We start from the raw sequence: 22,629 nt of genomic DNA on the forward strand, positions 1-22,629 counted from the left end.
AAACTTCCTACCATGAAATTTCTGTGATCATGGGAAATGTAATTTGCTTATCAAGTGTATTTTGGGAAATCTGATAGACTCAAATACTTGGGTTTCTTTTCTTATTTTGTAAGAGAAAAGTAAGTAGTAAATTGGTAGCAATTGACTAACATTAAGGATGTATCACTGAAAATTTCCGTAGTATTTGTATCTTTTTTACTCTTACTCTTTCATAATAATCACACCATAGAATACTGAGGAACCTATAAAATCGAAGAGAGATTAAAAGTTTAAAGATATGAAAACAGTTCCCGTTTCTTTGAAAATTGGAAACTTGTTTATAGATACTGAACTCGTTCAACAAGAAAAATCAGTGAAATCCATGTTTTCACCATTCTAATTTTTATCAGATAAATCACTACATTTAATGCATTTAAATTTATTTTCAAAAAGCTGCTTTGTTGATTATACAACTCCTGGCTTTGTGGGAATGGATGGGGATGGACATAATTAGAGAGGGAAACTAGACATAGGAATAAAGGGTGAGAATAAATAGGTGATAATTTGCATCCTTCAGTCACTTAATTTTATCGTTTTGTTAATTATAGCAAATTTGAAGCATACACAAAAGCTGAATATGTTTAATCTACCCTCATATACCCAGCTTTAACAATTATCTTTTTCATAATCTTCCTCCTGTCCCTCTTGGAGTTCTCTAAAGCATATGTCAGATGTCATGTTTATTAGTTTAGGCTGGAGTACAGTAGCATGATCATAGCTCACTGCAACCTTGATCTACCAGGCTGAAGTGATACTCCCACCTCAGCTTCTCCAGCAGCTGGGACTACAGGCGTGTACCACCATGCCTGATTAGTTTTTATTTTACTTTATTTTTTATTATTCTTTAAGTTCTGGGGTATATGTACAGAACGTGCAGGTTTGTTACATAGGTATACATGTGCCATGGTGGTTTGCTGCATCCATCAACCCATCATCTACATTAGGTATTTATCCTAATGCTGTCCTTCCTCTAATCTCCTACCTCCCGACAGGCCCTGATATGTAATGTTCCTCTCCCTGTGTCCATTGTTCAGCTCCCACTTATGAGTGAGAACGTGCGGTGTTTGGGTTTCTGTTCCTGTTAGTTTGCTGAGAATGATGGTTTCCAGCTTTGTCCATGTCCCCATGAGAAGTGGTGCTTTCAGGTTATTAAATATTAGGGTATTTCACTATTTGTCCGACACAAAGCAATCTGTCTCTTCTGTGTCAGAAACGAAGTAATCTTCATATTCAAACAGTCATTAATTTTAGTTCATTTTGTCAAGAGAAATGTTTACTATCTCTTGGTTCATGCAATTAATTTTACTTTTAATAGAGTTCATAGATGATATCCATCAGTTTGATGTGATGAAAAGTCCTGGCAAGCAATATTGTAAAATAAAAATAGTGCAGCAGGGCAGATCTTGTAACCAGTTTCTTAACTTCACATCCCTTCTCTATAGATTTCCCAGCCGTGAATTGGGTTCTTCAGTTTGATTGTCCTGAGGATGCCAACACATATATTCACAGAGCAGGTAGAACTGCCAGGTAGGTGTACTGACTAATTTCTTTTCTTTTGCTGCTATCTAAATAACAAAACTGCTTTCCCAACTGCAGATAAACGAAGAAAGCAGTTCAGGTAAGTAAGTGCTGATTTGGCATTTCATGGTGTGAGTTGATAGCAACTTGACAGCTACTGTAAATCTTTATGACTAAGACTTGATTAGTGCTGCAAAAAATCCATAAAAATCTTATTTTAGTTTGTTTTAACTTTCTTGTACTTTACTTTTCAGCAAAACTGCTCACTGAAAGTCATCTCATTGAATCCTAATGACCTGTCAGTTAGGTCTAGGACTGCAGTAGTCTTCACTTATCCTCAGGGGTTGTGTTCCAAGGTCCCAGTGTATGCCTGAAAACTCAGTACCAAGCCCAATATATGCTATGTTTTTTCAGTCTAGTAACTGAGACAGCTAAGTAACTAACAAGCGGGCTCTTGAGCGTGCATATGCTGGACAAAGGGATGATTCACATCATAGGCAGAACATAGTGGATGGTGTGACATTTTATCAGGCTACTCAGAAGGGTGAGCAATTTAAAACTTATGAATTGTTTATTTCTTGAATTTTCCATTTAATATTTTTTGGGCCTGGTTAACTGTGGGTAACTGAAACCACAGAAAGCGAAACCACAGATACGGAGTGGGGGGGAACTACTTACTGTATTATTAAATCCCTATTTTCAGATGAGGAAACTGGATCTTTGAAGCAGTTAAACAATTTGTTCAAAGATCCACAGAGCCGGAATTTGAACCCAGGCAGTCTGGCTCATCTAGTCTAGATCTTGTGCTCTTACCTTCTAAAGTATAGGCTAATAAGAGGCTAAGTGATTTGGAATCATAGATACCTCTTTTTCCTTTCTTCCTAGTTCTGGAAATAGAGACATTGCTGAAGACCACTCCCTATCTCTCCTCTTTCCTATACTCCCCACTCTCCCCCAAAAATATCCTATGTTTGCTCAAGAGGTATGACGAACTATCTAGAAAAGAACTTAGTAGGCTGGGCACTGTGGCTTACACCTGTAATCCCAGCCCTTTGGGAGGCCGAGGTGGGCGGATCACGAGGTCAGGAGTTCAAGACTAGCCTGAGAAACATGGTGAAACCCTGTCTCTACTAAAAATGCAAAAAAATCAGCCGGGAGTGGTTGTGCGCGCCTGTAGTCCCAGCTACTCGGGAGACTGAGGCAGGAGAATCACTTGAACCCGGGAGGCGGATGTTGCAGTGAGCTGAGATCGCACCACTGCATTCCAGGCTGGGCGACAGAGTGATGCTCTGTCTCAAAAACAACAAAACATAGTAAAGTCAGTCATTTGGAATTAAGTGGCATAGAAAGGGATCTGAATGAATCAAAAAGGATTACACAATCTATCATTGCTATTAAGCTGTAGCAGCGAAGCTGGGAGGTATATGTATGTTCTTGGTAGAATTGTAAATGGTTAACATTTTTCTAGATAGCATATGGTAATACTTATCAACAACCTTAGAGTTGTTCTTTTTGTCTTAGTAATTCCACATCCAGAAATGGATCTTAAGAAAATAGAGAGATGAATAAAGCTTCAATATACATTTGTCTTGTTGATGTTTGTAGTGTTTAAGAATTGGAATTCACTTTATTATGCTGTTTAGATTATGATTAATTGTGGTTAGCCACAGATGGACTGTTTCTTCAGTTTTACATTTTTGTTCTGTTTTCTTATCAAAACTGGATGATTGGGTGTTTATCATATGGATTCCAGGATTGGTCTAACTAGACCAACGGTTGCTTCCAATTTCAAGCCACAAACTCTTCTCAAAACTTTCCCAGGGGTGTCAGGATCTTTAGGCCCTAGCACAGACTGTCCTGTCTGGCAGGCTTGCTTTACCACCTGCCCTGTGCCCACTTCAGCAAGTGGCCCTAGGTATGAAAGTGTACTGTATCCCTTGTTTACCTAGGAAGTCCCCTTGGAGTTTAGTTCTTTTAGATTTCTATGCATCTATATTTTTTGGGTAGCTTTGAAGAAAACATTTTTTTGTTTTTATGTGGTCACGTTTTGTTTCAGCTGAAGTGAAGGTTTTTTGTCTTTTTATAGCCTAGCAAGAAGTAGATCTTTTTAAAATTCTATTTAATTTTCATAAGGTGTTTGAATGTTTGAGTATTTGTTTTTTTTATTTTTTATTTATTCATGTTTATCCTGTGGGCCATCTTTAAACATGGTTTATAATAAAAATGCACTCAAATTAAATGTGCTTCTTTTCACCAGCATGAAAGAAGGGAGAGAACAGTATAATAGTGAAAGACTATTTAAAAATAGGATTTTTTTTTTAATACTTTAGGTTCTAGGGTACATGTGCACAACATGCAGGTTTGTTACATATGTATACATGTGCCATGTAGGTGTGCTGCACCCATTAACTCGTCATTTACATTAGGTATATCTCCTAATGCTATCCCTCCCCCCTCCCCGCTCCCCACAACAGGCCCCAGTGTGTGATGCTCCCCTCCCTGTGTCCAAGTGATCTCATTGTTCAATTCCCACCTATGAGTGAGAACATGCGGTGTTTGGTTTTCTGTTCTTGCGATAGTTTACTGAGAAAAATAGGATTTATGTATTAGCGGGTTCAAAAGTAAGTCTTAATTGCAATTGATGATGTAGTTTTAAACAAGCAATACAGTTAGGATTGGATTTTGTATATGATGTCATTGTACATTTGGACAAACTTGCTTTTAGAATTTTTTTTTCTTATTGGAACTAAGTAAAATGGGACATGGGTAGAATGGTTGCCTGTTCTCTTCTCCATTTTTATGAGGGGGTAGTTGGTGCCTCATTGATGGTTAATGTATTAAGTACATTGTTTTTGTTTTGTTTTTTTGAGACAGAGTCTCGCTCTGTCACCCAGGCTGGAGTGCAGTGGTGCGATCTCAGCTCACTGCAACCTCCGCCTCCAGGGTTCAAGTGATTCTCCTGCTTCAGCCTCCTCCCAAGTAGCTGGGACTGTAGGCACCCGCCACCACACCTGCCTAATTTTTGTATTTTTAGTGGAGATGGTGTTTCACCATGTTGGCCAGGTTGGTCTTGAACTCCTGACCTCAAGTGATCTGCCTGCCTCAGCCTCCCAAAGTGTTGGGATTACAGGTGTGAGCCACTGTGCCTGGCGAGTACGTGTTTTGATTGTCATTCATAGTGAGTATTTTGGGAAGTCATCAGTGGTGGTCGGTGGAATGACCTTCTCCATGGTGTAATTCTCCTCAGTAAATGTGTAGTTGTGTAAATTGGTACATGTACCTGTGCACATGTCTGCATTCTGTGCTCCTATGGGCCTCTGGAGAGGCAAGGTTGGATATGGTGTCTCACAAGTGCATTGGGCCAGGGGTGTGGGAGCTTTTTATTTTTATATTTTCTTTTCCTTTTTGATATCTTTAATATAATATATTCTTTAATGTGATTATTTTGATATGTATTACATACTTTTTAGATGTCCCAGTGGTGTTGTTGGGGACAGGGCAGACTGATTCCTAAATAGAATACGTTTAGCAGTAAAATTCTCCCTATATGAAGATTATTGGACATATCAATATAAATCAGGAAAAGATTCTAGAGGGGAGGATATTTCAAGGTTCTTGGTTCCTAGAGAAGTTGATGAAAATTTTATGTAGTTGAACATGCCGTGGTGAACATTAAATTGGGTCTTAATGACTGTGGAGATGAAGAGGAGTTAGAACAACATCACATTATTGTGTCTGAAGAGAGAGAATACTAATCTGAAAAATAAGTTGTAATGTAATTTTTAATGTGGTCATTAACTTTTAAAGCACAAGCCTGTTTGACCTTTTGTAACCAATTAAAAATATTTTTACTTGACTATTTTAGATGTATAGTTAGTGGAAAGGTTTAGCATATATAATGCTTTTTATTTTTATTTTTTTTCTGGCAGTTTAAAAGTTGCCAATAATGAGCTTAAAGATAATTAGAAAGTTTTGTGGGCCATAAGACTGAATAATTGAATTGAATAAAGGCTAAATTAAAATTTGAATCTTATTAAAATCCTGTGTATTCGGCTGTAATTAAAACCAAGTTGCCAGATAGTGTTTGCTTTTGGAATTGAACTATAATATATCGACATAGGAAAACAAAATCATTAGCAAAATAGCTGAGATTTGGGGAATATTTTTTTTTCTTTTTCTTATTTTAGCTAAAAAAGTGATTTGGGTACTTTTGCCTTGAAGTACCTAATTCTGTATTAATTAATTTTACCTTTCTAAATTCCTTTTGATCTGTAGCAGTTGAGAAATTTCCCTGCATTTTCCTTAACCATCACACCCCTTTTAACAAAATGGTCTCCTTTAGAGATAAGTGAACCCAGGTATATGAATATAGTTTTATAATGCTATATCCTGTGATACATTCTACCACTTTAAAAAGCAATTCTCTTTAGGGCTTATAGTTTTTTTGGTACAAAACCAAGCTATTCCAGTTTTTATAAAAATGTCCAGTTGAAAGTAGAAAATATTTGGGAATGGAAAATAGACATCAGGTATTCTCTATTAAAAAAATGTTTTTATTTGGGGAGGGTGGGGAAGGGTTGTGGGTAGAAGATGGGCATTCATGTATAACTATTTTTTTCCCCCCAGAACAGTGGAAGATAAAAGAATTTCAGCAATATTCTAATTTAGCCTTATTTGCCTGGCTACGTTTTGTGGTGCTCAGAAATTTTGTAACATAAGGAGCAGAATGTGATTCCACTAGGGGACAGCAGAGGCCAGACCTTAGCATTGCACACTCACCGGTAGCAGCTTAGATCTTAGAAAAGAGGAAGATGGCCACTAGTTAAAATCTGTAATAACTTGTGAAGAGTTCATGGCTGGTTGTGGGAGAATACTGGTACTTTATGGAATAGCTAATGATAATTTTTTTTAATAGTGTCTTTAATTGGTTTGTGAATTGAAATAATAAAGGTGAAAAGACAGTTTTCATGAGCATTTACTTTCCAAGGGTTACCATGTGTTACCTTAGATATAAGATAGAAGCAATCTTTGTTAGTGAAAATGATTTCTTTCATTCCTTTAGCTTACATTTGTGAAGGTCTACAGTCTGCTCCTCGTAGATAGTGGCTGATGCTTTACATGACTTTCTGCCTTTGTTGGTATCTAAGATTTAAAGGTTGCATAAAAGGTCACAGCAAATTTATTTTGCATCTGGAAGCAGTGAGGAGCTGGGGGAGAGTATAGCCAGTATGGCTGTAGGAGTAGATAAGGAGGGCTGATATTTCTTAGGAGCCTGTTTCCCAGGCATCCCTTGGGAATATTTCTTGGGAGTCTATTTCCCAGGTACCCCTTGGGAGTAGGGGTGCCCCCACTTTATTCTCCTGTCTAGTCAATACAGCAGGCAGAGTGTTCCTTCTAAAACATAAGTTGGATTATATCACTCCTCTGATGGCATACCATTTCACTCAGAGTGAAAGCCAATGACCCCCTGGGCCTAAACTATTAATCCGTTTCCCTCCAGTTTCCTGGTATTCTCCCCTTGTTCTCTGTGCTCCATACTGGTCTTGCTGTTTCTTGTATGTGCCAGGCATGCTTTTGCCGGTAGGGCCTTTATACTGGTGCTTTTTCTTTTCTGCTGGAATGCATTTTCCTCAAGTATCCACATGCCTGTCTTCCTTACCCTCCCCTACCACTCCTTTTCACCTGGTTTGACATTCCTTTTTCCAAAGTCCTTTATCACTTTCAGATATACTAGAGTATTTACTTAGTATATTTTTACATTGCTTTTCACCTTGATTGTAAGTTCCATAAAGGCGGCAATGTTTGTCTAGTGTACTGATATACCCTAAGTGCTTAGAACAGGACCTGACATGTAGGTAGACATTTGAGATAGTGATTCAGACTCACGAATCAGATCTTACCTAATATGTTAATTATCCTAATATGTTAATTTACTGTTGTGTAACAAATTGACCCATGGCTTGGTGGCTTAAAGCAGTAACCATTTATTATTGCAATAACCATTTATTATCTTGCAGCTTCTGTGGGTCAGGAACCCAGCCAGTGTGGTTCATCTGGGTCCTCTGGCTCTCAGTCTATCACAAGGCTGTAATGAAGGTGTCACATGGTCATTTAAGGTTCAGTAGGGTTGCATTCATTCTCAGATTTATTCACATAGTTGTTTCCAGATTCATTTCCTCCTTGGCTGTTGGTCAGAGGCATCTCTCAGTTCCTTTTCATGTGGTCTTCTTCACAGGATAGCCACAGCATGGTAACTGACCTCATCAGAGAGGGCAGATGATAGCTGAGGGAGAGGAAGATAAAGCAGTAATGTCTTTCATGACCTAGACTTGGAAGTCGCAGTCTGTCTTTCATGTAACATCCTGGTGGTTGCATGTCAGTTCTATTCCTTTTGGGGGACTACACAAGGAGGTGCAGATTTTTGGGAGTTGTTTTATAAGCTGCCTACCACACCCAACATTGAATTTTACCACTGATTACAAGGATAAAAGCAATCCTGAGGTAGAGATGAAATAGGAAGAGGTATGGGATCTCCATTATAGCTCCCTGGTTGTTTTCTTGCCAAATTAGGGCAAGCTGTGGCCCAGGTTAACATAGAAGGCTCTAAATAATGTATAGCTTAGATGGACACTTGCATAGATGGACTATTTGTGTACTTGGTTACAAAGCCCACCAGAGAAGCATACTTTCAAATCCATAAATTGTGAACAACCGTAGTACATCCTATTAAAAGCCTCTCATAGGTGAGAACTCTCACCTAGCAAATGTTTGTTTCCCTGGAGATGTGTTGTTAATGTTTTCTAGGAGATTTGACCATATCACTTTTATTGGGGTGTAGAGAGTGCAGGGCATCCTCTTTCCTACCTCCCACCCCTGTACTACACAGAGAACGAGTAGACTGTGGTTTAGCCTTTTACTTCCCAAACTCAATAAATATTTGTATGAATAAACTCATTTAGCTCATCGAACAACTCATGAAAGAGGTTCTCGTATTAGGAAACTCTTTCTCAGAGACTTTAAGGTAAATTATGTCTACGATTTCTCAGTTTAGTAAGTACCAGGCCTGGGATTTATGCTTAGGTCTTTCTGACTCTAGAACTCATTCTTGCCAGTTGTGCCCTGATCCAGCTGTTTACATCTAATGTATTACATCTAATGGAGCAGCCCTGCTGCTCCCATGCAGGGCTTCTAGAATGTATGAGAGCCAGTTACTGGGAGAAGAAAGGTAGATGTCTTTAAATTTGTTGACATTTGTGGTCATGAAGACAGACTAAGAGTGTATGCGTTGTCTTTCTTTGGACTATGAGAGATAGACATCCCGTAGTTGTTCCATCACTGCCTTTAGAAAGTCAGGAATCTGAGGTTTGAATTTGACTTTGTCACCTATTGACCATGTACCCTTGGACAAGTCTTTAACTTCTCTAAGCCGAGGCTTGTTCTCTGGTAAAATGGGGTTAATCGTATCTAACTCTGTTATTTCCTGGAAGGATAATTTTAGGTAGTATCAGTACTGCTTTCATTTGAGGTTTCTTTTTATTCTTAATCTGTTACAATTTAGCCTTTTTTTTTTAAAAAAAAAAATCTTTTCTGGAGACGAAGTTGGTAGAATTTAATGATTTCTACCCTTTCTCTGTGAACCCCATAAATCCTTGTTCTTAATCAGTTTGCTAGAAGTTTTCCATGCAATATGTATTAGCCAGCTTGGTTTCTTTCTAATTACTTACAGTGAACTTCATTTGTCACTGTTGGGCCTGACATGGTATACCTGTGTGTTATTTGAGATCTTACAGTGTAGATGACTTTTTTTCCCCCAGAATATTTCCAAACCTGTTCTTTTTTCCTTTTTTAAATCTAGTGTAGAATCTTCAGACATTCTGTAAGTCAGAGATAACCTTTTTCCTGGAATAAACTCTCCTTTGTACCATGTTGTGCAGGAGGAACAGAGCAGTTGGACTCAGATCCCTTATGGCTGTCTTTCTGCATGTGCATAACAGACTGCACTGTTCTCCCCCAGTGACATGAAATCTTGGGGATGGTTGTCACAGGTAAGGCTGAGGTCCAGGGAGAGTAGAAGGAGATACAGGGCAGGAAAAAGAGAGGACTGTGCAATAGTAGAGCCTAACCAACAAATGTCTCCCTTTCTCCACCTGTTGATTATTGTACTGTGAGCAGTGACTAGCAAATCAGTAGTCAGAGTTGTAGTTTTAGATCCTAAAGGGACATAAATCAGTCAATTGTATAATGTAGAAATAAGAAAATGTAGTAAATAGTGATTTATTTTATCTGAAGTTACACAGCTAATAGTATAACAGGACTAAAACCCAGTTCTTTTGACTAAATCTGGTGTTTTTTTGTTTTTTTGTTTTTTTTTTTTTGTGACTGAGTCTTGCTCTGTTGTCCAGGCTGGAGTGCAGTGGCGTGATCTCGGCTTACCGCAACCTCTGCCTCCTGGGTTCAAGTGATTCTCTTGTCTCAGCCTCCCAAGTAGCTAGAACTACAGGGTATGCCACCACACCTGGCTAATTTTTGTACTTTTAGTAGAGACGGGGTTTTACCATGTTGGCCAGGCTGGACTCAAACTCCTGACCAGTGATCTGTCTGCCTGGTATTCCAGAGTGCTGGGGTTACAGGCGTGAGCCACCATGCCTTGCCAAGTCTAGAGTTTTATCTGCTGATAAAGCTTCTAGTGTTCACTCACCAAATATTTGTTGTGCATGTGTTAGGGACACATGACAAATGTATACATGTCCTCAAATTTAATAATCAAGATAAGGAAATATACTAATATTGGTAGTACTAGGATGTATGTTAAATGAGGTAAGAGTGAAACAAAAGATGTAGGTCTTAAAAGCTTTGTTTTTTAAAAAACTTATTTTTAATAACTTGTATTACAAAAATAATGCTTATTCACTATACACATTCTAGACTGTAATGACAAAACAATTAAAGTCACCTAAAATCCACCACTTAGAAATGTTTTTTTCTTGTACGTCTGTGTATATTTTTTCTAGTTACAAAAATGGGATTGTTATAAATAAACTTTCTGTAACCTGACTTGTAACGTGGAGAACCAGGCTAAGAGAACTGAGGGTGGCTAGGCAGTTGTGAATGGCATATCACAGACCATGGTAGGACGATAGTGGAAAGGATGAATGAGCAAAGTTTAAGGGACAATTAAAGACGCAACTGGAATGGAGTTGATGTGTTGGAGAATCTGAATTTGAGTAGTTAAAGATTATTGGCTCATGGGTAGAAGGCAAATTATTGCCAGAATGGCAGGGCTTTTTTCCTGCCTCTGGCTCTAGTTTGTTTGAAGGTTATTTCAGTGGAAGAATTACCTTGTATACCCAAGCCACTGGTCTGGATTCCTGTTTTGACTAGAAATACTAGTGAGCTGCAGGATGTGGGGATAAGCTTCCTGATATCAGCTAGACAATCATGACCAATCTGTTGAGTATTCTTGTTTCTGGAGGGAATCCTGATATAACTGAAAAAGTAGTGGATTTAGAAGTTTAAAGTCTCTGATATTTAGTAAGTAGCTGATCCTGGGCTCTCAGGAATACTATTTTGTACTGCTACTTCCTGCTGGTTGCTTGCTTTTAAGATTTGCAAATTTATATATTAATACAAAAAAATTCTTCATAAATTTGGAAGAGCTGCATAAATTCAGTGTAGTATTGATACTGATGGCGAAAATGAAATTGTGTTTCAGATGCTTTTTATCAGGTGGTTAGACTGTCTCTTAAAATAATTTGTCATGGTGACTAGTTAATAATACTGTATTGTATTCTTGAAAAATGCTGACAGTGGATGTTAAATGTTCTCTACACAAAAATGATAACTGTGAGGTGATACATATTTTAATTAGCTAGACTTAACTATTCCACAATGTGTATATACTCTAAGACATCATGTTGTACATGATAAATACAATTTATCAATTTGAAATAAATACGTTTTGAAAACAAATATGTCTAAATGTAGTTTTGAAGTGTAGATCTTTTTTTTTTTTTTTTTGAAACGGAGTCTCGCTCTGTTTGCAGGCTGGAGTGCAGTGGCGTGATCTCTGCTCACTGCAACCTCTGCCTCCTGGGTGCAAATGATTCTCCTGCCTCAGCCTTTCCAGTAGCTGGGACTACAGGTGTGTGCCACCATGTGCAGCTAATTTTTGTATTTTTAGTAGAGTCGAGGTTTCACCATGTTGGCCAGGATGGTCTCGATCTCTTGGCCTTGTGATCTACCTGCCTCAGCCGCCCAAAATGCTGGATTACAGGCGTGAGCCACCGCGCCTGGCCTAAAGTGTAGATCTTTTGAAGAACACTTATTTCTTATGTGTTTAGTCTTGGGCCTTGAATATTGCTTTTGAAATCTAAAAACTCGCTCATGGGTAAATAGACTGTATTCTTGCAAGCATTTTTTTAAAAAGTGAAATGTACTTATGCCTTCTTTTAAAAAGTGCTTTTATTCTAGAATAAAAGCTTACTGGGGAACTTTTGGTATTAGCGTGTGGGAGATAACTTGTGGTTTATGTTGTTTCAGGGAAAAGATGTGTGTAATGTAAAATAGGTAAAATGGCCAATGATCTTTTTAATGGGTGCTTGCCTTATGGATTTGACTTTGGGTATTTTCCATTTTCCATTTTCCATTGGGAGTCTTTTTCTTCTAAAATTCCACTGTTGCTATTTGTCTTAACCTTGTGTAGCCTTCTACATATATTCTGTTAGCTGAGGCTTTAAAAGGTTTGATCATGGGCCCTTTGTGACATTATTCCTGACTCATCTTCCCCGGTTCTCCCTGTGAATGAGTAGATGAGATGAACAGAGGTGTGACTAGCCTTATTATTCCTTTCTAGGAGTCAGTTGGAACATGAGAGAACATTGAGTGAATGCCTTTTTGATCTCCTAGGTTCTCTTACCTCTTTGCCACAGTTCTTGCCCTATGTAGATTTGTGGGCCTTTTTATTTCATCTTGCCATCCCTGAACTTGAATATAGAGTATTAAAAGGGTTGACTGTTGCGTAGCCCTCAACCCACTGTTCTCCTCCTTCCTAATGGTTCCAGACAGAATAAGCCTTTCTACTTCTGGAGGTAATTCGCTTAACCTCAAGAGTCTGGCTGCCTCAAGGGCATTTTGGAAGTATACTGCTTAGGTGTCAGCATTAACTGATTCCTGTCCTCTTTGGACCTGTAATCTTTCCTTGGTGGAGTCTGGGAGCTTCAGACATGATGTCTCTCCGTTATCTTGTCTGCTCAGTGTGTTACCTCACTGCTTCATGTAGTAATAAATGCTGCCTTCACACATGGTCTGGTCCCATACTGCTTAGGGATCTGCTTTAAATTCATAATTTTTTTTAGTGAACAAAGATGAAGTGAGTCATATTATTCTGTGTTAAAATACTATGAGGAAGGTATTTGGTACTAGTCTTTCAGTTCTAAACAGATAATTGGTGAAAGTAGTAAATTGTATGTTCAGCGTCACTCTGTCCCCTCTGTTGACTAGAAAAGCAAGTAGGCATGAAGAAGATGAAAGTATCCAATGGGCTCTCAAATGGTGCCTTAGCCCATGGAAAACTCGATTACCCCATCTATATCCCTTCCCCTAATGTCGGATTAATTCCTGATTATTCTTTAGGTCTCAGTTTAGATGTTAGTTTCTCCAGGCAGTGCCACCTCTCAGTATGTCAAAGCCAGTTTTTCCTTCCAGAATGTGATGATAAAATTCTGCTTACATATTGGTGGTATTCAGTCTCTGTATGCAGAGACATTCTGGGGCCTCTAAAACCAGGCTCTAATGTACCTTTCTAGCAGTCTTTCCTGCTGTTTGTGTACCCTGGGCTTCAGTGGAATACATTGTCCTTGTATTTTCTGGCTTCCACTCCCTTGTTTATGCCATTCTCCTCCTTTGTAGTACCTTATTCTCTTCACCACTTTAGATGCTAATGACTTCTGGCTGCATGGATGGTTTCGTCCAGTACTGCCTAGGGGGACAGCTTTAAACTCTTTTCCATCTTCAAGGCCCACCTGAAATTTCATTTCATATTCTGTGACATATTTTTGTTTTTCTCTGGCTAACCCCAAGTGGCCTCTTTTCCTTTCTGAGTTGGTGGTTTATTGCCTATGGTTGTCCTTTTGCACCTACTTATTTACTGTTTTGTGACTGTTCTCTTGATTCTCTTGCCTGTGTGTTTGTTTTTTCTAGTTAACAGGGACATTAGATCACTGGAGACAGGGATTTTCATCTTCTGTTTCTTTATGTTCTTTACAGTTTATGCCCACAACAAAGTTTCTCAGTAAAAGGTTTATTTGCTCCTCACATTTTACAGTATGAATCCTGGTGAGAGTGTTTTGAGATTTTTTCTTCTTTTTATTTAAAAAATTTCTCCAAGTATCCAATTGTGTTCTGTGTTTTACTGCTTGTATGTAATGGCTGACATGAAGGTATTGGGAAAATCTGTATGCAAGTAGCACAAGAAGCTTAGTAACTACAGGATATTTTGTGGCCCATGTCAGTACAAATTTCTGAAGATGCAGCATGCAGTAAGATTTTACTGGGTGAGGGAAGAGAAGTAACATGGATTGGAGCCAAGTGTTTTACTTGAACAGAACCCTCCCTCCTTCCCTCCCTCCCTCCCTCCCTCCCTTCCTTCCTTCCTTCCTTCCTTCCTTCCTTCCTTCCTTCCTTCCTTCCTTCCTTCTTTTCTTCCTTTCTTCCTCTCTTTCTCTCTTTCTCTCTCTCTCTCTCTCTCTTTCTTTCTCTCTTTCTTTTTTTTTTTGAGACAGAGTCTTGCTCTGTTGCCCAGGCTGGAGGTGCAGTGGCGTCATCTCAGCTCACTGCAACCTGCATCTCCTGGGTTCAAGCAATTCTCCTACCTCAGCCTCCCTAGTAGCTGGGATTACAGGCACCCGCCACCACGCCCAGCCAATTTTTGCATTTTTAGTAGACACGGGGTTTCACCACGTTGGCCACGCTGATCTCAAACTCCTGACCTTGGGTTATCTACCTGCCTTGGCTTCCCAAAAGTGCTGGAATTACATGCACGAGCCACCGCGCCTGGCCGAACAGCTCTATTTCTTATAACTAATGCTTCAGGACAATTTTACTTCCAAGGTGTAAATAAAACCCCCAGGAAAAGGAATTGATTTTTTTTTAAAAGTATATATTGGGTGCCATATTTGTTCAGAGATTGACTTTATTGTGATCCTCTAGTGGCTTGAGTGAGAAATTGTCTCCTTATTATGTGGATAGAGAGCTATTTAAGAAAATCTCTTTAATTGATTTATTTCTTAGAATTTAGATCATCTTCTGTGGAACAGCCTGAAAGTCATTAGGAATGATAACTAGTGATGAAAATGATATGAGGTGTTCAGAGTCCTAGTTTTCTGTTATTAGAGATTAAAAGCCAGTCTCTGATATTTAATGGTTAGATGAACTGGTTTCTATGTTTACCTATTCATCACACTGTTACAATGTAAAATGCAGATTACATTGATGTGTTGAAGTTTTTGTTTCTTTTTGTTTAGGTACAAAGAGGATGGTGAAGCTTTATTAATTTTGCTTCCCTCAGAAAAAGCTATGGTGCAGCAGCTTCTTCAGAAGAAAGTACCTGTGAAGGAAATCAAGTAAGACCTACTTGTTGTCTTTATGTTTTTAGGAAAATGAGGGCATGAAATTGTTATGCTTAATTATGTGCACCTAATTCCCTTCTCCCCCTAATTTATTCAACTGCCTGGTTTGACTTTTATCAAAAGGCTCTTTTTAGAACAGTTTTAGGTTCACAGGAAAATTGAGAGGAAGATAGAGTTCTCATATAGCCCATTCCCCGAACATGCACAGCCTCTGCCATTATCAACATCCCCCACCAGAGCACACCTGCTACAATTGATGAACCTATGTTGACGTTTTTCACCAAAGTCCATAGTTTACACTAGGGTTCATTCTTGGTGGTGTCCACTCTGTGTGCTTGCACAAATGTGTAATGATGCTTATCTACCATTTTAATATCATACGGCATTTTCACTGCTTTAAAAATCCTGTGCTCTACCTGTTTATTCCTCTCCCCTCCCCCTGAACCTCTGACAACTACTGATCTTTTTAGTGTCTCCATAGGTTTCTTTCCAGAATGTCATATATTATATTTGGAATTATACGGTACCTAGCCTTTTCATATTGGCTTCTTTCACTTAGTAGTATGCATTTAAGGTTGTTTTGTTTTGACCTTGTTTATATAACCAACTATAGTCTGGTTATAAAAAGGACAGATTTGTATTGATTTTATGCAAGTAACGAGATTGCCATAAAAGCTAGTAAGTTGTCTGAATTCTGATGGGTCAGGGAGAATAAGGTGCTATATAAAGAATGTCATTTATAGGTTACTAAATACAGGGTTAAAGATAGATCAGGAAGAGAAAAGATCTTTTCATTCCCTTAATAAAAATATGTAAAATCACATCAGTAATTTTGAAACCAAAAAGCCACAATTAGATTCTTGTCAGCAGTTCCCTTAATCCTGCTTAAGTCTTATAACTAGTGGATATTGGATTAACATTTAGCTTTCAAAGGTCTGAAGGACATCTTTTTTTTTTTTTTTTTTTTTTTTTTTTGAGACGCCCAGACTGGAGTGCAGTGGCATGATCTCGGCTCACTGCAAGCTCCACCGCCCGGGTTCACGCCATTCTCCTGCCTCAGCCTCCCGGGTAGCTGGGACTACAGGCGCCCACCACCACGCCCGGCTAATTTTTTGTATTTTTAGTAGAGACGAGATTTCACCATGTTAGCCAGGATGATCTCGATCTCCTGACCTTGTGATCCACCCTCCTTGGCCTCCCAAAGTGCTGGGATTATAGACGTGAGCCACCACGCCCGACCCTGAAGGACATCATAATTGCTTCCAAGTTCTGGCAGTTATGAGTAAAGCTGCTATAAACATCCATGTGAAGGTTTTTGTGTAGACATAAATTTTCAACTTCTTTGGATAGATATTACCAAGGAGCATGATTGCTGGGCCAGATGGTAAGAATATGTTTCGTTTTCTAAGAAACTGCCAAACTGTCTTCCAAAGTGGCGACACCATTTTGAATTCCTGCCAGCAATGAATGAGAGTTTCTGTTGCTCCACATTCTTGCTAGCATTTGTAGATATTCTTGATCAAGGTGAGGAAATTGTCCTCTATTCCTAGTTTACTGAGTTTAAAAAAAAAAAAAGGGTCATGAGTGGATATTGGATTTTGTAAAAAAAAAAAAAAAAAAAAAATTTTAATCTGATGAGATCATGTGATTTTGTTTTTTTTTTTTCTTTTTTAGCCTGGTGATGTGATGGAGTACATTAAGGTCTTTTTTTTTTTTTTTTTTTTTTTTATTTAAATGTTAAACTAGCCTTGCATTCCTGGGATAAATGTCACTTGGTTATGATGTATAATTATTTCTATACCTTGTTGGATTCAATTTGCTAATATTTTGTTAGATTTATACCTAAGTGTTTCATTTTTGGGAGTGCTAATAATGTAAATAGTATTGCTTTTAGTTTCAAATTCCACTTATTTATTGCTGGTAAATTGGTGTTCATCGTATTCTTTCTTTTCTTTCTCTTTTTTTTTTTTTCTTTTTAGACAGAGTCTTGCTCTGTTGTTCAGACTGGAGTGCAGTCTTGCAGTCTTGGCTCACTGCAACCTCTACCTCCTGTGTTCAGGCAATTCTCATGCCTCAGCCTCCCAAGAAACTAGAACTACAGGCATGTGCCACGATGCCTGGCTAAATTTTGTATTTTTAGTAGAAATGGGGTCTTGCCATGTTGGCCAGGCTGGTCTTGAACTCCTGGCCTCAAGCAATCTGCCTGTCTTGGCTTCCCAAATTTGTTCATAGTAGTCTTTTTATCCTTTTGATGTCTGTGGGATTTGTAGTGATGTTCCTTTTTTCATTTGTGATAAAAACAGGAAAGTAATTAACTTGTATATTAATCTTCAATCTTGTAGTCTTGCTATAATTGCTTATTAGTCTAGTAGTTTCTTTGTCCATTCTTTTCGATTTCCTACATAGATGATCATGCATCTGTGAACAAAGCCAGTTTTATTTCTTTCCTAATCAGTATGCCTTTTATTTCGTTTTCTTGTCTTATTGCATTAATTAGGACTTCTAGAATGATGTTGGACAGCAGTGGTGAGAGGGGACATCTTGATCTTAGCAGGAGAGCTTCCAGTTTCTCACCATGAAGAATGATATTAGCAGTAGGTTTTTTTGTATTTGTTGAGGACTTTTGCATCTATCATTATGAGTGATATTGGTCTGTAGTTTTTTCTCCCCTGTAATGTCTGTGTCTGGTTTTGGTATTAAAGTGATATTGGCCTCATAGAATGAGTTAGGAAGTATTCCCTTTAACTATGTCTTCTGAAAGAGATTATATGAAATTGGTATTTCTTTCTTAAATGTTTGGTAGAATTTATGGGTGAGCCCATCTGGGCTTGGTGATTTCTGTTTTGGAAGGTTATAAATTATTGATTCAGTTTCTTTAATAGATAGTAGCCTATTGAGAGTGTTTACTTCTTGTAAGATTTTGTCATTCAAGGAATTGGTCCATTTCATCTAGGTTATCAAATATGTGGGCATAGAGGTGTTCATAATCTTTTTATGCTTTTAATGTCCATGGGATTTGTAATGATATTCCTTCTTTCATTTCCAATAATAACTTGCGTCCTTTTGTTTTCTTAGTATGGTTATAGGCTTATGACTTCTTTTAGTTGTTTATTCTTTTTAAAGGACGAGCTCGTGATTTAATTTTTTCCCCCTATTGATTTCCTGTTTTCAATTTCAGTCATTTTTACTCTAGTTCTTATTTCTTCTGCTCGCTTTTGATTTAATTTACCCCTTTTCTGTTTCCCAAGTTGGAGCTGTACATGATTTATTTTTAGGTACTTTCTTTCTAATACAGTCATATGTTGCTTAATTATGGGAATAAGTTTGAGAAAGGGATCATTAATTTTATCCTTGTATAAACATCATAGATTACACTTAAAAACCTAGATGGTATAGCTTACTATATACCTAGGCTATATGGTATAGCCTATTGCATTTAGGCTACAAACCTGTACAGCATTAGTATTGTACATGCTGTACACTGAATACTGTGGGCAATTTAACACAATGGTAGGTGTGTATCTAAGCATGTCTAAACATAGAAAAGGCACAGTAAAAATACAGTTTAAAAGATAAAAAGCATACCTGCATAGGGCACTTACCACAGTGCTTGCAGGACTGGAAGTTGCTCTGGGTGTCAGTGAGTGGTGCGTGAATGTAAAGAGTTAGCACATTACTGTATACAACTGTAGACTTGGTAAACACCGTACACGTAGGCTACACTAAACTTTTTTTCTTCAGTAACCTTAGCTTGCTGTAACTTTTTTTATTTTACAAACTTTTAGCTTCTTGATTCTTTTGTAATTACACTTAGCTTAAAAGCCCACATTATACAGCTATACAAAAATATTTTCTTTATATCCTTACTCTACAAGCTTTTTTTTGGTTAAAAATATTTGTTTTGCCTTAAAACATTTTGTTAAAAATGGAGACACAGACACATGAGCCTAGGCCTATACAGGGTCAGGATCATTAATATCACTGTCTTTCATTTTCACATCGCCCCACTAGAAGGCTTTCAGGGGCAATAACACACATGGAGCTGTCATCATTTATGATAACAATGCCTCCTTCTGCAGTACTTCCCGAAGGACCTGCCTGAGGGTGTTTTTATAAGTAGAAGGAAAATACTGTAAAATAGTAAAAAGTATAGTGAATAAATCAGTAATAGTTGTTTTATCATTTTCAAGTATTATGTACCATGTGTAATTGTAAGTGCCATACTTTTATATGTCTGGTAGTGCAGTGTGTTTGCCTACACCAGCATCACCATAAACATGTGAATAATGTATTGCCCCATAGTGTTATGATGGCTGTGACATCACTAGGTGATAGAAATTTTTCAGCTTCACTGGCACACTGCAGCCTCAGTCTCCCAGGCTTAAGTGAGCCCCCCGAGTAGCCTGTGCCACCATGCCTGGTAATTTGTTTTATTGTTAGTAGAGACAAGGTCTCCCTATGTTGCTGAGGCAGATCTCGAACTCCTGAGCTCAAGCAGTCTTCCTACCTCGGCCTCCCAAAGTGCTAGAATTACAGGTGTGAGCCATTGCTCCTGGCCATCATTACAGTCTTAACAGACCACTGTTGTATATGCAGTCCATCACTGACTGACACATCATTATGTGGCCCATGACTGTATATGCATTCAGTGCTATAAATTTCCCTCTTAAGTACTGCTCTTGTTGCGTTCCACAAATTTTGCTAAGTTATTTTCATTTTTATTTAATTCAAGAGAAATTTTAAAATACTTTGTTTTAACTTATGTTATTTAGAGGTACGTTTAATCTCCATGTATTTTAGAATTTTCCAGTTACCTTTCTGCTATTTCTATGTTATGTTATGTTATGTTATGTTACATTACGTTACATTACGTTATGTTATGTTATGTTATGTTATGACAGAGTCTTGCTGTGTCACCCAGGCTGGAGTGCAGTGGCACAATCTTGGCTCACTGCACCCTCCACTTCCTGGGTTCAAGTGGTTCTCCTGCCTCAGCCTCCCATGTGGCTGGGATTACAGACATGGGCCACCACGCCCAGCTAATTTTTGTATTTTTAGTAGAGATGGGGTTTCACCATGTTGGCCAGGCTGGTTTCAAACTCCTGACCCCAGGTGGTCTGCCCACCTCAGCCTCCCAAAGTACTGAGAATATAGGTGTGAGCCATTGCCTCTGGCCTCTGTTATTTCTAGTTTAATTCCATTGTGTTGTGAAAGCAGATATTATATGATTTATATTCTTTTAATTTTGTTAAGATGTGTTTTATGGCCCAGAATGTGTTTTATTTTGGTGAATGTTCCATGTCAGCTTGAGAAGATGTGTATTGTGTTGTTGGATAAAGTAGTCTCTAGATGTCTATTGTGTCCAGTTGATTGATGGTATTGTTGAGTTCAGCTGTGTTCTTACTGACACTTTCTGCCTGCTGGATTTGTCTATTCCTGATAGAAGGGTGTTGAAGTCTCTAATTATAACAGTGGATTCATCTTTCTGGTTGCAATTTTATCAGTATTTGTCTCACATAGTTTGATGCTCTATTGTTAGGAGCCTATACATTAAGGATTGTAGCCTTTTTGGAGAATTGACTTCTTTATCATTGTGTCATGCCATTTATCCCTGAGAAGTTTCTTGCTTGGAAGTCTGCTCTGACATTAATATAGCTGTTTTTGCTTTCTTTTGATTAGTGTTAGCATGAGATATTTTTATCAAACCACTTTTATTAATTTATGTGTCTTTATAGTGAAAGTTGGTTTATTGTAGACGACATATAGTTGGGTCTTATTTTTTGATCCACTCTGACAACATCTCTTAACTGATGCATTTAGGCTATTGATGTTGAAAGTGATTATTGATATAGTTGGATGAATATCTAATGTATCTGTTACTGTTTTTTGTTTGTTGCCCTGTTATTCTTTTGTCTCCTCTCTTTCTACCTCTTGTGATTCTGAGCATTTTAATGATTGTTTTCTCTCCTTAGCATACCAGTTTGTGTTTTTTCGTTTTCACTTTTTTTTTAGTGATTGCTCTAATGTTTTTGCAATATATGTTTACAAGTAATCCAAGCCCATTTTGAAATAATGACATAATGCTACAGCACTTCACAGGTAGTGTGAGTACCTTATAATTCTGATTTATCCCTCCTGTCCCTTGTATCATTGATGTCATTCATTTCACTTATGTAAAGCATACATAAGCATATACACGTAAATATACATAATTAAACATGCTGGGGCTATTAATTTGAAAAAACTTAGATTAAGAATAAGAAAAATTTTATTTTGCCATCATTTATTCCTTTGATGTGCTCTTCCTTTGTTATGAAGATCTGAGTTTCTGACTTACGTTATTTTTTTTCTCTCTAAATAACTTTTAAACATATTTTGCAAGGCAATTCTACTGGAAATAAATTTTGTCAAATTTTGTTTGTCTGAAAAAGTGTTTCTCTTTCACTTTTGAAGGATAATTTTGTGGGGTACAGAGTTCTAGGCTGGTGGTTTTTCTCTCTCAGCACTTTAAATATTTCATTCTACTCTCTCCTTGCTTGCATGGTATCTGAGAAATCAGGTGTAATTCTTGTCTTTGTTCCTCTATAGGTAAGGTGCCCCCCGCCCACTTCTTTCAGGATTAAAAAAATACTTAATTTTCTGTAGTTTGACAATGATATGCCTAGGTATAGTCTCAGTCTGTCTCTTTTTCCCTCTGTCTCTCCCCCTCTCACTTGGGCATTTATCCTGCTTGGAGCTTTCTGAGCTCTTGGATCTGTGGTTTGGTGTCTGACATTAATTTGGGGGAAATTCTCAGTCATTACTGTTTGAAGCATTGCTTCTGTTTCTCTTCTCTTTCTGATATTCCCATCATGCATATGTTCACTTTTCATAGTTGTTCCATAGTCCTTGAAGTTCTGTTGTGTTGTTTTCAGTCAGGTTTGGAGGTTTTTATCAAGTTCAGAGATTCTTTCCTCAGCTGTGTCCAATCTAGTAATAAACCTATCAAAGGTATTGGTCATTTCTGTTGCAGTTCTTTTTGTTCTCTCGCATTTCTTTTTGGTTCTTTCTTAGGATTTCCTTCTCTCTGATTATGTTTCTCATCTGTGCATGCTGCCTGTTTTATCTGTTAGAATCCTTAGCATATGAGTCACTGTTATTTTAAATTACATTTCTGGCCTAATACTTCCAACATCCCTGCCATGTCTGGTTATGATGCTTGCTCTGTCTCTTCAAATTATGTTTTTTGCTTTTAGTATGCCTTGTAATTTTTTTCATGATAGATATGATGTACCAGGTATTATAAAAAGAATTGCTGTAAATAGGCCTTTAGTGATGTTAGTGCTGTGGTGGTAAGGTGTGAGGCGGTGGGGACTGTGGCGGAAGCATTCCTAAGACCTATAGTAGGTCTCAGTCTTTTAGTGAGCCTATGCCTCTGGACTGTGAACTTTACAAATTCTTTTCAGTC

The 22,629-nt window shown here is 37.9% G+C and overlaps 1 protein-coding gene across 2 annotated transcripts in view; it reads left to right on the top strand.

Moving 5' to 3' along the window:
• DDX10 (DEAD-box helicase 10) overlaps nt 1–22,629 on the top strand; it is a 274,669-nt gene that overhangs the window by 26,588 nt on the left and 225,452 nt on the right. For both annotated transcript variants that reach the window (XR_012094521.1, XM_008020770.3), the window contains exons 9-10: nt 1,482–1,566; nt 15,078–15,176. Coding sequence is in view for 1 of the 2 variants with exons in the window: in XM_008020770.3 (XP_008018961.1) it covers nt 1,482–1,566; nt 15,078–15,176 (184 nt within the window). In the remaining variant the exon portion in view is untranslated. The remainder of the gene's footprint in view (nt 1–1,481; nt 1,567–15,077; nt 15,177–22,629) is intronic.

Source organism: Chlorocebus sabaeus, chromosome 1, assembly GCF_047675955.1.
Source record: "Chlorocebus sabaeus isolate Y175 chromosome 1, mChlSab1.0.hap1, whole genome shotgun sequence".
NCBI classification, from domain to species: Eukaryota; Metazoa; Chordata; class Mammalia; order Primates; family Cercopithecidae; genus Chlorocebus; species Chlorocebus sabaeus.